Source organism: Heterocephalus glaber, unplaced genomic scaffold (genome assembly GCF_053883595.1).
Source record: "Heterocephalus glaber isolate CG9 unplaced genomic scaffold, H.glaber_assembly_v1.0 deba00000594, whole genome shotgun sequence".
NCBI lineage: Eukaryota > Metazoa > Chordata > Mammalia > Rodentia > Bathyergidae > Heterocephalus > Heterocephalus glaber.
This window is the reverse complement of record NW_028258151.1, coordinates 1,691,350-1,708,004: the sequence shown is the minus strand read 5'-3', so window position 1 is coordinate 1,708,004 and position 16,655 is coordinate 1,691,350. Positions and strand designations below refer to the sequence as shown.

The following is a 16,655-nucleotide window of genomic DNA, read 5'->3' as shown; positions in this document are numbered from 1 at the left end:
CGCGGCGGGCGCTGCCCCGCCCCACTTTTCCTCCGCTGCGCTTGTGCAGACACCTCAGGACGCTGCATCATGATGGTATCCAGGCTCGCGGGTTTACTTGGCCGAGTCCACGCCACCCCTTGGAGAGCGGCAAGTAAGGCGCCCAGTCTGGGCGGGGTCGCAAAGGTTCAAGCACTCCCGCGGAGTAAGCCCTGCGCGTGCTGACAAGCGGCAGCGTCTGTAGAGCTTTTCTTTTCCGCTCGGCCACTGGCGCTTCTTGGGTCTTGGGTCTGCTCCTAGAGCCGGAGGTGGGACAGGCACTTCCGGTCCGCGGCCCTTTTCCTTCCGGCCACGGCCCTCACCCGGAAGTGCCGAGCAGGTTGATTGGCTCTGGGGCCTTTCGGGGAAAATGGTGCAGAAGGACTTTGGGAGCAGAAGTGGTTTACTCGCTTAAATCTGAAAGGATTCGTGGCCGTTAGAAAAATTCAGAAGTGGGCCAAAGGCTGAGTAGTATGTATAATAAAAATTAGGTGAAGCCAGAAATTAGTGCAGAAGAAGCATGCATACTTTCAGAAAAAACCAGCACTTTTTAAACCATTCTTGTTGGACTCCTCAAAATGGCACTCAGAAACTCATAGTATGCTAAGCATGACTTTAAGTACAACGTACTGAAAAGTTAGGTACACTATATAAATTGAAAACACAATTACTGACTTCATAGTAAATGGCCTGATTTCTGTGCAACTTGTTTTACTTTTTATATCATTTTCCTCAACATGTATTACTGTATTGTAAAAATCTTAAAATCAGAAATGAACATTATAGAAAATGAACATCTGACAGTATCCAGATCTCAAAGTAATAATTATGATTGTGTTCGTTCAACATTCCTTTTTCACCAGCTTGATCAATTTGGTGCAAGTATAAGTTATGAAGCAAAAGCAACGTTATGAACCCATTCTCCAGTTTAAGATGTAGACTATTTGTTACCAACAAGCTGCTTTGTGTTACAATCGTGGAAATCTGTAATTTAAAAAAATCTTTATAGAAATAGTTTCATACAGTTTATATTTATTTGCTTTTCTCGGCTAATACTATGTTTTGAGATTGAACATACATGTTTGAGGAGGTGGTTATTCCACCATGGGTATGTGGCACATTTTATCTTTTCCTTCTCAGTGGACCTTAGAGTGATTCTAGAATCACCAGAATTGGCTTCTGCACACTTTGTGTCTGTTACCCATGCTTGGTGCAAGGAGTGGAGTCCCTGCAGAACAGTATGAGCCTGTTCATCCTCACAGCACCATACCAAGTTATACAGGCATTTTTTGGTCCCACTAGCAGTTTACACTGACGTATGCCTGCAGTATATTATAGTTCTTGTTGTTCCACACACTTAGCAACATTTGATTTTGTCTGAAAGTTTAATTTTCAGCTCCCAAGAGAGTGTTACAATGGTATCTCATGATTTTACTTTTTTTTTTTTTTTCAAACAGCATCTCACTATGTAGTTCAGACTGGCCTTGAACTCCAGGCAATCTTCCTGCCTCAGCCTCCAGGCACATGCCACCATGCCCGGGACACTTTTTTTCTAATTAAACATTTTTCAGATTTTTAGTAGTTTTTTGTGTGAGATATCTCATTTTCTTAATGGATTATCTTTCTCGTTTATGTTCTTTACTTATGTTTGGATGCTAACCTTTGTTAACTTTTTTTTCCGGGTGCTAAGGATGAACCCAGGGCCTTGTGCAGGTGCATGCTGGGTAGGCACTCTACCACTGAGCTAGGTCTCCAACCCCCACTAACCTTTTTTAGTTATGTTGCCCAGGCTGCTCTTTAGCCTTTGGGCTCAAGTCATCCTCCTGCCTCTTCTTCTAAGTACAGTAGTTGGGACTACAGGTACAAGCTGCCATGAGTGGCTATAGTGTGTCTTTCTGTGAAATTCATATAAACACAAGACAGAATAGAATAATGAGCCTGCATGTACAGCCATGTAGAGTCAATAATAAAAGTATCTTTTAACGAACAGATATTTATACTTTTATTTTAATCTTATCTTGATCTTTTGTTTATTGCTAGTGCCTTGTGGTCTTGTCCCAGAAAGCTTTCACTACCCTAAACTGATATAGGTATTCTATACAGTATTTTCTTCTCAAAGGTCTGTAGTTTTACTTTTTACATTTAAGGTTTTTTCCTACTAGGAATTGATTTTCATATATGATGTGACCCAAGAAACCAATTTCTTTTCTTTTCTGTACAAATGACTATTCTTCACAGTTCCATGTACAGTATTTATAAGACCTTTGCCACATTGATATCATACCAGGTGTCATAAATCAAGTTTACGTATATGCAGATTCATGAGTTCAAGAAATCTCCTGTGCAGCATGGTGACTATACTTAATAAGAATGTATTGGATACTTAGAAATTACCGAGTGTAGCTTTTAAGTGTCATAAATTCAAATAAATTCTTAGTCTATGAGGTAATGCATATTATTATTAGCTTGATTCAGCTGTTTTACAGTGTATACACATTCTACAGTGTGTACCCCAACATGACGTTGGGACTGGGGATGTAGTTCAGTGGAGCATGCAGAAGCCCCAGGGTTTAATTCAGCACCAAAAATTAAAAATCATATTTTATGCCATATATATTTATTTGTGAACCTAAAAGTAAATAACAGGAATATATTGAGAATTTTTAATTGTAAATGTTATATATTTTAATTATGTTGCTGTCTTTTTCCCTTTTTCTGTGTGTATTTTTTGGGGGGGAATGAGGAAATGATGTATCTCGATCAGCATATGGCTAGATTTTGGTATTTTGTCACTAACTATCCTTTTTAACCAGAGTTTAGTCCATTTATACTTATTGTAATTGCTGATATATGAATGCTTTTCATCACTATAATAAAACACCTGAGAGGCAGGTTAACTATTAAAGGAAAGAGATATAGTTTGTTCACAGTTTTGGAGATTCAAGGGCATGACATCCTCATGAATCAGGTCTGGTGAGGCGCTCATATTGGATGGCAGTGGTGGGAGCACATGCAGGAAGAAAAATCACGTCTCAGGAATCTGAAGTTTCTAGCTCAGCCTTTTATGGCAGCTCACCCTGGCTCCAGACCAGAAATCCACTCCCCAGTCACCCCAGCCTCCTGCTCCGCCCTGCCCCCAGAGGTTCTGTCGGCTCCCACCTCCCACTTGAGCTCTGACAGGTGAACACAGGGCCCAGAGCTAAACACATGGAAGCTGAAGAAGCTGAATGTTGGTGTGATTAGCTTTAGTTCCGCAATCTTACTTTTTGCACCTTCAGTCTGTCAAACTTTGTTTGAACTAAATTTTTTCTTCCCTTTTTCTTTCTGCTGGTTTGGAAGACATGCTTAGTTCTGCTATATTAGTTCAAATTCATACTTTAAAATACATACTTTAGGGTGGGGATTTAGCTCAGTGGTTCCCCTGCCTGCTTTGCAAGCGAAAGGTCCCGAGTTCGATCCCTGGTACCAAAAAAATTTTTTAAATAAAATACATACTTTAAAAAGTCTGAAGTAAATTAATATCCTCAGACTGAAGAGTAGCAAGTTTAAGAATACTGTGGATTCGCTCATTCTCTACCTCTGTTGTTCATTCTTGAGTGCGTGTGTGTGTGTGTGTGTGTGTGTGTGTGTGTGTGTGTATGGGTTCCTGGGGTTGGTTTGTAGTTCTTTGAAGCAGGGAACTGCTATGTAGCATAGCTTGGTGCCCAGCTTGCTGTGACCCTCTTGCCTTGGCCTCCTGAGTAGCTGGGATTGCAAGCTTGTGCCACCAAGCCCAGCTATAAGCTTTTATTCGGCTACTTTTAAGATTTCTGATGTTGGGCTTCTCTTTTTACTTTGTGTCCGATTATGGCTTTGTTTCTCTTTATTTTCTGCCACCTGTGTGCTGTCTCCCCTGATTTTTCCATTCTTCTGGAAATATGATTAAATATCTGTTATACCTTATTTTTTCGTACACATGTTTTAACTATTTTCATTTCCTTATTTTTATGCTTTTTTATATATAATTTTTTGAAACTTTCCAATTCTCTCTCTCTCTCTCTTTCTCTCTTTCTTTCTTTCTTTCATTTTTTGAGGCAAGGTCTTGCTATGTAGTTTAGGCTGGCCTTGAACTCACTGTGTAACGACCCAGCCTGGCCTTGAACTCTCAGTGATCCTCCTGTCTCAGCCTCCTGAGTGCTGAAATCACAGGCATGTGCCACCATGCCTGCCCCAGTTCTCTTTTCATTTGTACCTATTTTGCCATTTAACTCTCCACCCCACCCAGTACAAAGAATTGAAACTCCCAGCTACTGAGCTGCATCCCCAGCTTTTCCTATTTTTTATTTTGAGACAAAGTCTCAATAAATTGCCCAGGCTAGCCTCAAATCTGTGATCCTTCTGCCTCAGTGTCTCGAGTAGCTGGAATTACAGGCTGTTATGGCTGTGTTTAGATGTCCCCCAAAGTGTCACATGGTCATGGGTGGGACTTTTCAAGGGTGGCTGGACCTAGAGTGTGTTATGCTGGCAATAAGTGTGGGCGATCACTGCACTGGTCCACTGGTTGATTGGTTTGGCGCTCCCCTGATCTTGGTAGCCTGGATCCTGTGCAAGGAAGGGACAGAAAGAGCTGTGCCGGGCCCCTTGCTCTCTCATTGCTTTTGCTCTCTTTGCCTGCAATAAACTTTCCCCTCTGCGATGTCCCTCTCCTCTGCCTCCCTGCCTTGGAGCCAGCCAACTATGGACTGAACCCTCTACAGACTGTGAGCCAAATAACCCTTCCATCCTTTAACTCTGGGTGTCGGGTGTTTCACCTCAGCAACAAGAGAAGTAACCAAGACACGGATGGGTATGTGGCCATCGTGCCTGTCCTATTAGCCTTTTCTTTGAGCTTGAAATGTAAGTTAGTATTATATTTCTAAATTTTCATGTCTATTGTTTTCTGCCTTTTTGCCTCCTCATTTTTCACTCTCTTATTCATGACTCATTTTTTGCTTCCTTTTTAATCTCTTTAACTGTATCAGTTAGGTATTTTATATTCCAGATTCTGTGTATGGAGTCTTTGGTTTGCCCCACTATTGTTTGTTGATCCTGCTGGCTCTTGTTTGTGGAATTCATGTTGTTGATTATTGTACTGTGATTCCATCTGCGGGCATCCGCAAGCGTGGGTTGTGAGGAGGTCTCTTTTGCAAGGATTTGTGTAGAAGTGCTTGAGATTTGGACGTGGATCCATTTCATAGCACCACAACCCCCGGGTGGGGCTGTGCAGAGCCTGAGGTCTGAAAGGCGGTGCAGTCGGCCATGACTTGGGAGACTCATTGTGGCCTCTGTCATTTCCCTGCTGGCCCTAAAGCTCTGCTCTCCGAGCTCTACAGGAAAGATACAAAGTGCAGCAGTTTCCGTTTAAGTGTTGTTTTTTTTAACCTCAGTGGTCTGCATTTTAAATTTGTCATTATTTACTTTCACAGAGGTTTTATCAGATTTAGAAGTGGTCTGTATATTGCATTAGCTTTCTTTTTGTTGTTGTTGCTGTTTTTTGTGTTTTGGACAGGATCTCACTAGGCAGTTCAGGCTGTCCGTAACTCGCTATGTAGGTTGCCCTTGAACTCTCAGTGATCCTCCTGCCTCAGCCTCCTGATTGCTGGGATCATAGGTGTCCGCCACTATTCCTGTCATTTGAATTAGTTAGCTTTCTGTCATTGTAAATTCCCTGAGAGAAATCAACCTCAAAGAAGGAAAATCTGTTTGGCTCACAGTTTCAGAGGTTTCAGTCCATGGCTGGCTGCTCCCAGGCATCGGCAGAAAAAGTTGCTCACCTTCGGGCAGCTGGGAGAGGGAAGGAAGGGGCTGGGGACAAGGCCCTTAAAATGACTTGTGTGTGTCTCACTACCTCCATCTTTATCAGGCTGATGTACATGGACTAAATGTTATCATTGAAAAACTCAGTATGTAAGTCCTTTTTTTTTTTGAGACAGGTTCTTGGTGTGTGGTCCAGGCTGGTCTTGAACACAGGATCCTCCTGCTTCAGCCTCCCAAATGTGGAGATTACAAGGGTGCACCACCATCTCAGCTTCTTAGATACTTTTAAGCACTCCTCTTGACAAATTAGAGGAATCTTTTTTATTTTTTTTGGTACCGGGGATTGAACTCGGGTCCTTGCACTTGTGAGGCAGGCACCGGAACCACTGAGCTAAATCCCCAGCCCTCTTAGATACTTTTAATGGTCTGTGTCCTGGTGTGTTGGCATTGCTGACAGGAATCAGTGTTCTATATGTTTCTACAGTTTTGATAATGATCACCACTTCATAGCTTCCTTTCAAACTAGTGACATTGGTACAAATGGAGGAAAATGGCTGTCTAGAAAGTAGGGGCACAAGGAAGTGTTTTCACTCCACTTTTGTGTCTTTTGAAGCTTGATAAATGTGAATGTATAAACTAAAGACATATAAGTAAAATTATTCAATTTTTAAGCAGAATAAATGAACAGCTCCATTTCTGCTCTGTCCACTGTGCCAGGGTCACCCCCACTCTGTCATTCTGTGAGGAAAAGCAGCTCCTCTCTAGGGGGGAAGGCTGAGCCCGCCACACCACCCCTCAAGAAGCCCAAGCTCCCGCTCGGTCGTTTTGATGCCCCCGAGGGTTCTCATCTGGACCATGAGCCACTTACGAGTGAGTACAGCCGCGCTTCTCTCTTCATTCTGGACGCATCAAGGAAAATGTTTTAGTCACTGAGGAAGGAAATGAAATATCACTTATAATCCTTTATTAATAATCATGTTTCTTTTTTTTGGTTTGGTTTTGTATTGTGGTAAAAACAGACCTAGCATTAAATTTGCCATTTCATCTTTTTTTAGAGTTTATTTTGATTAGTACATGTGTGCAGTACATAATCATTATGTTCCTTGTGTGGAGTTGGTTCATGTATGTAACACAGCCCAATTCTATTTTCATCCCGCCCTTCCCCCCATCTCCTGATCCCCTTCCCATTTGAGAAAGACCTACCTCCCTACTTCCTATTATCTTTTATTTTGCTCTTTTTTTAAATAATTTGAGTTTCTCATGTAAGAGAAACTCTGTGATATTGAAGCTTGTGTGTCTCTCTTCAACAATGAGTAAAATTCATGTACTGGCCATCAACATGTGTGTTTTTTTAAAAAAAAGATTTCTACCTGGGAATAGTGGTACACACCCATAATCCCAGTACTCAGGAGGCTGAGGCAGGAGGACTACCATGAGTTAGAGGCCAGCCTGAACTACATAGCAAGATCCTGTCTCAAACAAAACAAAAGTTCAACAGCAGGAGGTGCAATGGATTGTCCTTAGGGGACAGGGTAAAGTGGGGCATGCAAGCCTACTAATGATGCTGGGCTTTAAAAAAAGACTGGGAACTCGGTAAGGTGGGCACAGTGGTGTGCACCTGTAATGCAGCACTCAGGAGGCTGAGGCAGCAAGATAGCAAGTTTGACCCCTGTTTAAACAACTTAGCAACTGAAAGAGAATCTGTCTCAAAAAAGAAAAAAGAAAAAATCCTGGAAACTCAGTGCAAAGCATTCTGTGACTGAGACAGTTAGACTGGGACAGTTCTTCCTTCTCTTGTCACTCATCACTTTTCTCGATCCTTCCCTGTCTCCAAAGGAGCTTGAAGTCCACTGGGCAGAGAGTAACTGCTCCTGGCAGCTGCTCAGCTCGAGAGCAGCCAGCCTTAGATCTCCCAGTCCTTGAGAAGGAAGCTCATCGGCCTGGCTTGGGCCCAGGGCCCACGGCTAAGTCACTGGGGTAGCAGTGAGTCACTCGTAAAGGCGGCTGTTCTCACTGTGCAGCTGTGAGTAGAGGGAAGGGTAGTGCTGAGGACAAAGAGGTTTGGGGGATGGTGACAGCCTAAGCATTTTTTGCTTTTGTTTGTTTTTAGTACTCGGCATTGAACCCCGGCCCCACACATGCTGAGCACATGCATTACCACTGAGCAGCATCCCCAGCCTCTCATTTGTACTCAGTATGCATATGTGGCTCATGTCAGATAGCTCTGTCTCTAAAGTACTACTTTATCTTCATTCTGTACCCTTCGCACCTGTGAACTGTAGAATGTATGGAATTTTAGCTATTTAAAAATAAAACAGCACACATCTAATCTCACCACTTTGGTCCTCAGCAAGGCTGTCCCTCTTGCCTGGCTTTTGCAGCAAAATGAGGATTAACCCTAGGCAAGAAGAGGTCAGCAGAGGACACCAGCACCTGTGTCTGGATCTTTCTAGAATAGGAAAACTTTTATTATTTGCTAATCAGTAAAATATTTGAGTTTATAGCACTTTACTGAGCTCAATCTAATAACCAGACCAATCAGCCAAGATGATGGAGATTTTTCAATAGTTGTCATAAAAGGTTTTCAGTAATTTCAGTGTCCACAAAGGCCCTGGTTTCAATCCCACAAGAAAGGAAAGCAAAAAGATAAGGGAGGGGCCACAAGCCACTGGATATGGGCAGCAGCTGGTAGCTGAAAAGCACATGGGAACCAGTTTCTCTCTCAAGCCTTCAAATGGAGCACAGCTCTGCTGGTATCTTGACTTTAGCCATTGAGAATGTGTCAGACTTCTGTCCTCTAGAACTGTAAGATAATAAATTTGTAGCATTTTAACCAGAAAGTGAGGAATGATCACACAAGAAGAAAGCAGCAACCCCAAAATAAACTCTCACATATATGGTCAATTGATTTTTTGTTGTTGTTGTCATTGTTGGTACTGGGGATCGAACTCGGGACTTTGCACTTTCGAGGCTGGCGCTGGAACCATTGAGCTAAATCCCCGGCCTGGTCAGTTGATTTTAACAAAGGTACCAAAGTCATTCAGTTCGGGAAAAGACAGTGGGCCTTCTCAGTAAATGATGCCAGGAAGACTGGGTATCCACATGCAAATGAATGAAGTTGGACCTTTCATATAGAAAAATTAATTCAAAATACATTAAAAAATCTAAATTTAAGGGCTAAAACAAGAAAGCTTTTAGAGGAAAATAAACGAGAGAAATCTTCACATTGGGTTTGGCAGTGATTTCATGGCTATGGCACTAAAGGCACAGGCAAATAAATACAAAGGACTTCATCAAAGTTAAGAATATTTTTACATCAAAAGTCATTAAGAGGAGCTGGGGATTTAGCTGAGTGGTACTGCTGCCTGCCTCATTAAGTGCAAGGTCCTGAGTTTGATCCCCTGTACCAAAAAAAAGAAAAAAGTCATCAAAAAAGCAAAAAGATATCCTACAGAAAGGGTAAAATAGGTGCAAATTATATACTTAATAGGGTATTAATATTCAAAATATACAAAAAGCTTGCAATACAATGACCAAAAAGAAAAAACCCAGTTCGAAAATCAGCAAAGGACTTAAATGGACATTTCGCCAAATAACATAGACAAATAACCACCAAGCACATGAAAAGATGCTCAGCATCATTAATATTAAGGAAATGCAAATCACAGTAATGATGGATATCACTTCTCACCTACAAAGATAAAAAAATGGAAAGAGGGCTGGGGATTTAGCTAGCTGCACAGTGCCTACCTGGCAAGCGTGAGGTCCTGAGTTCAATCCCTGGTACCAAAAAAAAAAAGGAAAGTAATAAGTAATTGATGGCAAGGATGTTGTCTTAGTCAGCTGACACATAGGGCATATGCACAGATACCTAGAGCAAGCATTTGTGGTACGTACGTTATTCACAGTAGCAAAAAGTGGAAACCAAGTATCTTTCAGCACGTGACTGGATAAAGGTAATATGACATGTGCAAGAAAGACTTACAGTCATAAAAAATAATGATGTTTTGACATATGCTACCACATGGGCCTTGAAAAATACTGTATTTAGTGAAATAAGCCAGACACAGAAGGACAGATTTTAAATGATTCCACTTATATGAGGCACCAAGAATAGGCAAATTCGTAGAGAAGAAAGTAGAAAATATGTTATCAAGGACTGGGGAGCAGGGGAAGGAGGAAGTTACATTGAGGCTGATATCAGAAAAAAATTTGGTATAGGTAGTGCTGATTGTTATACAACATTGTGATTGTATTTAATATCATTTTACAAATAGTTAATGTTTTACCACAGTAAAAAAGCTACAGATTTCAGAAGCTATTGATATGTATGACACGAGATGTCTTAGTTACTTTTCTTTCATTCCTAAGACGAAATACCTGACACCCAAAGTTAAAGGGGAAAAGGTTTATTTAGCTCAGTTTGTAGAGGTTTCAGTCCATAATCAGCTGGCTCCAAGGTAGGGTGGCTTGGCAGAGGGGTGTCGCAGAGGAGAAACAGTTCATGGTGCTCATCAGGTAGCAAAAGCAACAAGGGATCTTAACATTATCTTTCTGCCTCTTATATCTTATCCAGGCTACTCAAAGCCATGGGGACCTTAACAGTGTTTTCCTGTCCCTTTTATCTTATCCAGGCTACTTAGGGCAGGCAGCACTCACACCCTTAATCCTAGTGCCCTTGAGCCTAGCACTGCACCATGAATCAATTCCAGGGTCACACACTCTAGATCTAGCCACCTCTGAAAAGCCCCTCCTGTGACGGCATGAAACTTTAGGGGACATCTAAACACAGCCATAACCCGAGGGTAGGGATTTGCCTTAAACTTGGCATGACTGGCATTCATGTTGAACCTCTTATTCTGTAGAAACCTGTCTGACAGACGTCACCCACCCAGCAGATGCTTTCTGGCCCTGGCTGTGTTGCAACAAATGGTCCACAGCCCCTGACCGTGTTAACTTCTGCTTGTGAAAATTTCCCCTTTGTTTCTGTTGTGCACCAGCTTTTCACCCTATTGCTTCAGTTGATTTCTTCCTAGGCTCATGTTTAAATTCCATGGCCTTTGCCCCTAATCTAAATGTGGGCATTGGCAGGTCTCTGTGCTAACCACCTCAGCTTCCCCAGGGGCTCTCCTATCTTCCTAAGATCATCTTAAATGGTGTGTGTGTCTTGCCAGTTCTGCATTTACTGCTCTGGTCAGAGCTCTCCTCAGCCTCACTCCGTCCAGCAGCCTACTGAACGTCTTTCTTTGCATATTCCAAGCATCTTAAAATTAATAATTCTAGGGGCGAGGGATGTAGCTCAGCAGCACCAAACCAGCCTGACAAGCACAAGGCCTGAGTTTGATTCCTGGTACAGGAAAAAAAAAGCAATACTTCTAAAACTAAACTTACTCAACACACATTGTCCCCTTATTTTTATCCCTCCCACCAGCACAACCCAGTTGCCTCCTTTTTTTCTGGAACTCCTGTCTAACCATCTGGGGTAACCCTTCATGCCTGCCTCTCCCTGTCTCTTCTGTCCAGTCACTGACCAAGTCCTTTTGATTATTCCTTAACTCCTTTCAGATCTGTCCCTACTGACTCATCCTACCAGTCACGCCCATATTCAAGCTATCTGTAGCTCTTGGTGTCTGACAGTCTGTTTCCTTCCTTCTATTCTTGTTTCCCTGCCTGTAGTATGTATTTCATTCTTTTTTTTTTTTTTTTACCCCCTTCAGTACCAGAGATCAAACTCAGGACCTTACACTTGCGAGGCAGGCTTGGTGCCACTGAGCTAAATCTCCGGCCCTGTATTTCATTCTTTAAAAAAGGGAAAAAATGTATAGGTTGTCTTCTGCAGAGAGTAGATTTCATTTGTAAGATAATAAAGGAAGATACTTGTAGCCAGGCACCCTTTTTGATACAAAGATTAATAACAAAAATGAGATACGTAGCCACCTAGGAGCAGAACATCATGAAGTAATTAGTGTGACAGACAGAAGTGATCAGACAGAGTTGGACAAAAGAGATGACATCTGAGCTGTAGATTAAAAGAAAACTAAAATCTTTATAAAGATGAAATGTGATGGGAAGATATTTCCAAAAGAAAGATATGAAAAAGGAGAAAGACCTCTTTGGCTTCAGCGTAAAGTTAAAAGAATGTAAGGCTACAAAGAGAGGGCCTGAACTGTCAGGTTAGAGCAGAAGGGCTTTCTTCTGTGGGCAGTGAGGGAAGCGCTAAATGTATTTCAGTCAGCTTAATTAGAGTGTAATCTCCAGATAGTTAAATCCACCTATTTTAAGTATACAGTTCAGAGAATTTTAACAGTGTTTAGTCAGGTAAACAACAGCAAGTATGAAATTATTTTTCTTAGAAAAAACATTCATTGGTACACTTTAGATAACATTCATCGTAAGGAATTTGTACCTGTGCATGATATATCTTGCTGTTTCTTTTTTCCCCCTTCTTTCCCCTCCCTTGTGTAAAAAAGCTTTGTTTCCATTTTTTTCTTGTTTTCTTTTTTTCTTGTCCCTTCTTTCCTTTCCCCCATCCCTTCCCTTGTTCCCCTTTTTATTTGAACATTTTTTCCTATTTCCCCATGTCTACTGTGTATTTTAATCTGCATTTCCACTTTCAGTTTCTCACACCAGAGAAACAATGCAGTATTTAAACATGTGTGTTCAATTTATTTCATTTAAGAGTATGAGCTCAAGGTGCATCCATTTAGCTATAAATGTCTCGAGATCATCCTTCTTTATGACAGAGTAGTAGTACTCCATTGTATTAAAAAACCACATCTAAGTATGAAATTTTTGTTCCCTAAAAAATTCCCTTGGCCCTGTTAACAGTCAGTCCCACCACCACCTCCTTCTACAACCACTGACCTGTTCTCCATCATTGTAGCTTTGCTTTTTCTAGGATTTTATATACTATATACATGAAATAACACAGTGTGTAGTCCTTTGTGTTTGGCTTTCTTCAGTGTGACCTGGAGACAGAATTCTGTTTTAGAGAGATAATTCAGCCTTCTGGGCAGGTTCAGCCAACATGGCAGTCGGAAAATAGAGATGAGTTCGAAAACTTTATTGCATTAGTTAAAAATGGGACACTGAGAACATGCAACAGGGTGGTAGTGGTGAGAATAAAAGCTTTCAGAAAACCTTTGCAGATGATAATAAAGGCAAAAGTTAACATGAAAAAAACAGGCTATGGAAAGATCGGAGCTGTGGTCAGAGAGGAGAGAGCTCGGGGTGTGGGATTTGGAGAAGAAACCTATTGAAGAGAGGGCAAGGCCCAGGAGGATGGTTGTAGTATAGATAAGGGTCACTAGGAGAGGTTTGGGACCCTGCGATTCACTGTTGTGGATGTCAGTACTGGTAAGGACGTCGGATGAAACTCCGAACCAGATATTCATGCTACCCTAGAAGGTACAATGGGTTTGAGATTATTGTAGACTGGAGAAAAGCACTGAAAAAGTGAATTGTGTGGAATCAGAAGAAATGCCTAGAAAGGTTTGATGATAGAATCAGGCTAGAAGGAGGAGTGTGGCCATGAGAACCAGGGACGTCTCTACCTGGTGTTTAAGAGATGGGGTCTTGCTGTGTCACCCAGGCATCCTCCTGACTCAGCCTCCTAGAGTAACTGGGCTACAGGCACACAGTTCTTTCTTCCCTCGTGTTGTAGGCCAAATTGTGTGCCCACCCAGAGATTCTTGCAGTATATTGAAGCCTAGCTCCCACTGTGATGGCGTTTGGAGATGGGGCCTTTGAGAGGTAGTTAGGTTGTGATGAGTCATGAATGGCACTATTCTCATGACAGGAATAGAGCCTTAAGAGAAGGAACACGAGTGTGCTTGCTGTCTCCCTCTGCCATGTGAGGGCGCAGCAAGGAGGGCCTGTCTTTGGGCCAGGAGGAGGCCCTCACCAGAACCCGGCCATGCTGGCACCCTGAGCGGACTTCCGCTGGCTAAGTCCCTTGCTGTGGGATACAGGCAGGGAGAAGGGAGCGCTTCCCTCGGCAAGGTCTTTCGGAGGAAGCCACAGAGCAGGGAGGAGACAGCCTGCAGTCAGAGCCTGGGGAAAAGAGACTTACAGTTCAGCAAAAGTAAAAGAAGGGAGAAATAATTGGAACTCCTCAGGGTAAATTGTGGGTCCTCTTTCTTTGTCCGGGGAAAGGCTATGTTAATTTGGTTCCATGATTTTTAGTTTTCTAAAGAGAATGCATTTAAGAATTGAGTTTCTTTTCCTGTAGCCAGTCCCTCTCCATTCTTGCCCTACGCAGAGCAGAGCTGTGTGTGGTTGAGGGCTCAGCTGAGGCCGAGCATAAGGATTCAGACTTGGCTTCGCCACTTAGTACCCGTGACACTGAGCAACCTTCCTAACCTGCTTTGTCTCACTTTCTCATCTACAAAATGGGACAATGTTTCTTCCTTTCTTGGGGATAATTATAAGGACTGAATGAGTTAACATTTATTAAGTGCTCAGAATTGAAAGACATTTGGAATTGAAAGCGTGGGACTCTCCACTGCTTTTGATTGATTGGGCCCTGAAGTTTGAGGTCAATCTGGGCAACACAGCAAAGCCCCATCTCAAAAAAGAATAATAAATAAATAAAATTAAAGTGCTCAGAATTGGACCTGCCTCATGTTGGGAATTACAGTCTGAACACAGTATTAAGAATATTAGTTGCAGGGCCGGGGATTTAGCTCAGTGGTTCCACTGCCTGCCTCACAAGCACAAGGACTCGAGTTCGATCCCCAGTACCAAAAAAAAGAATATTAGTTGCAGTTGTATCCATGACAGGACCACCTGACCAGTTACTGAAGCCAAAACCCCATGATAATGAACAATAGTACTCATAGCTAAAAGTAATCAACATTCTTTGTGCATGGCACTATGCCAGATGCTTTATGTGTGTTGCCTTGTTTAATTCTCAGCACCATTGGACAGGTATAATTGCTCTCCCCATTTTACTAGTAAGAAAATAGTGGCATTTAGTCAAAGGGACTCCTTCAGAGTACTCTTGTTTCAAAATCTTCCAAGTTCAGTGAATTCCACTCTGTTCTCTATACCCCTTTCCTTCTACTTGGGGCCAGCAGCATATATGAAGCTACTTCTAGCTTGGGGCCTGAACCTGCTCCAAGAATTTGAAGTCGCCAATGTTGGTGGTAAAATTGGCTGAACATGAAAATTGCATCCTAAATGATTTCTCTAACTTGGGAAAAAGAGCTGGTCATGGTGGTGCATGCCTGTAATCCCAGCACTCGGGAGGCTGAAGCGGGAGGATCACCGTGAGTTCGAGGCCAGCCTGGGCTAATAGTGAGTTCGGGGCCAGCCTGAACTACAAAGTGAGACCCTGCCTCAAAACAAAACTGGGGGAAAAGAAACACATTTACAGTTATTTACAGTTTATTTAAAGACTGCATGGTAACCTGATCAGTTATATGTAGCCTATTGTACAACTCTGTCTTTAAAATCGGCCATATTGTTTTTCACATCTCTACTGACTGGTTTGTTTGTATCTTCTGCCTTTTCTTAGAATTCCCAGATGATGTTAATCCAGTTACCAAAGAAAAAGGTGGACCCAGGGGCCCAGAACCTACGCGATATGGAGATTGGGAACGGAAAGGGCGCTGTATTGATTTTTAAGACATATTCTTTAACTTCATTGTCATTCTCTGCACGTGTACATCTGAATTTCGTATTTCAGATTATGTTCTTTCTTTTCTATCCTTTAAGTTATCATGTGAGTGTGTGAATGTGTAAGTGGAGATTGAACCGAGGACCTTGCACGCTAGGCAAGTGCACTGAGCTACATCCTCAGCCCTAACTCATCTAATTTCTGTAATGTGTTTAAAAATATACATGATGACTTTGGAGGAAAACACACTTCTGTAAATTAGGAAAAGAAAAACTTTTACATGAGGACATATTAACATTAACAAATATACTGGGGTATGTAAAGGATTATTAGAACTGTAAACCTCTACTTCATAATTTTTTAATTTAATGAGTTGCTTGTAAAATGTATGTGTAAATAAAAACTTTAAGTGATTATGTTGCTGTCAGCTAGGTTAACGCTGGCTTTTAAAATGTGTTCAGTAGTCTTTTACAGCTTGAGAAAGCCGCTTGAGAAGTCAGGACGGAACAATCATTAACCTTGAGCCAGTTACTTAGCTCCAAATCCTCGCTCCACTTAGAGTCTACATAACCTTGGGAAAGTTATTAAAGGTCCCTGTGCTGTAGCATCTTTATGTGTCAGTTGGCGTTGATACTAGTTCCACCTCGTGGAGAAGTTGGGGAGAGTACGTGAGTAAGTACTTGTGTGTTACTCGGGGAGGGAGAGACTGAGAGAGTGTTTATTATGAGGAACTGGCTCCTGACATTGTGGAGGCTGAGGAGTCCTGCGAAACTGAAAAAGTCAGCGGTGCTGTTCAGTTCGGCTTAGAGGCCTGAGGACAGAGCGACCAACAACATAAATCTGGCTCAAGGCAAGAGAAGATGAGGTGAGACATCCCAGCTCACACTGTGATGCAGGAAAAAGGGTAGATTCCTCCTTCCTCTGACTTCTGTCCTGTCAGACCCCAAACACGGGGAATTATGCCCATTCTGCCACACTGGGGAGGGAGGGCAGTCTCCCTTACCAGGGCTGCCAGTTCAGATGTTAATCTCAAACCAGGGGTCATGACGCATGCCTGTCGTCCCAGCCACTCGGGAGGCTGTGACTCTGTGAGGCTGCTCCAGAGCGCGTGTGTTGGAGACCAGTGGGGCAGCATCACAAGACACCCTCTCATAGAAACAAAAACCAAGGCAGAAAATGTGCATATCATTGAGAAACCCCGTCATGCACACCTCATGAGGCAGTGTTTCATCTGGGTGCCCTG

The 16,655-nt window shown here is 42.4% G+C and overlaps 1 protein-coding gene across 1 annotated transcript; it reads left to right on the top strand.

Moving 5' to 3' along the window:
* Positions 1-15,828, top strand: Sdhaf4 (succinate dehydrogenase complex assembly factor 4). Its single transcript, XM_004864003.4, has 3 exons — positions 1-133; positions 6,511-6,663; positions 15,311-15,828. Exons 1-3 carry the CDS (start codon positions 70-72, stop codon positions 15,418-15,420), a joined length of 327 nt encoding a protein of 108 aa, XP_004864060.2. The 5' UTR covers positions 1-69; the 3' UTR covers positions 15,421-15,828.
* Positions 15,829-16,655: the final 827 nt, after the last annotated feature.

What these genes read in the sequence shown, in the direction of transcription:
- Sdhaf4 (XM_004864003.4), top strand. Translation starts at nt 70, where the DNA reads ATGATGGTATCCAGGCTCGCGGGTTTACTTGGCCGAGTCCACGCCACC. An exon ending in CACCCCTTGGAGAGCGGCAA is followed by an intron (nt 134 to 6,510) that starts GTAAGGCGCCCA and finishes CCACTGTGCCAG; the next exon opens with GGTCACCCCCACTCTGTCAT. An exon ending in GGACCATGAGCCACTTACGA is followed by an intron (nt 6,664 to 15,310) that starts GTGAGTACAGCC and finishes GCCTTTTCTTAG; the next exon opens with AATTCCCAGATGATGTTAAT.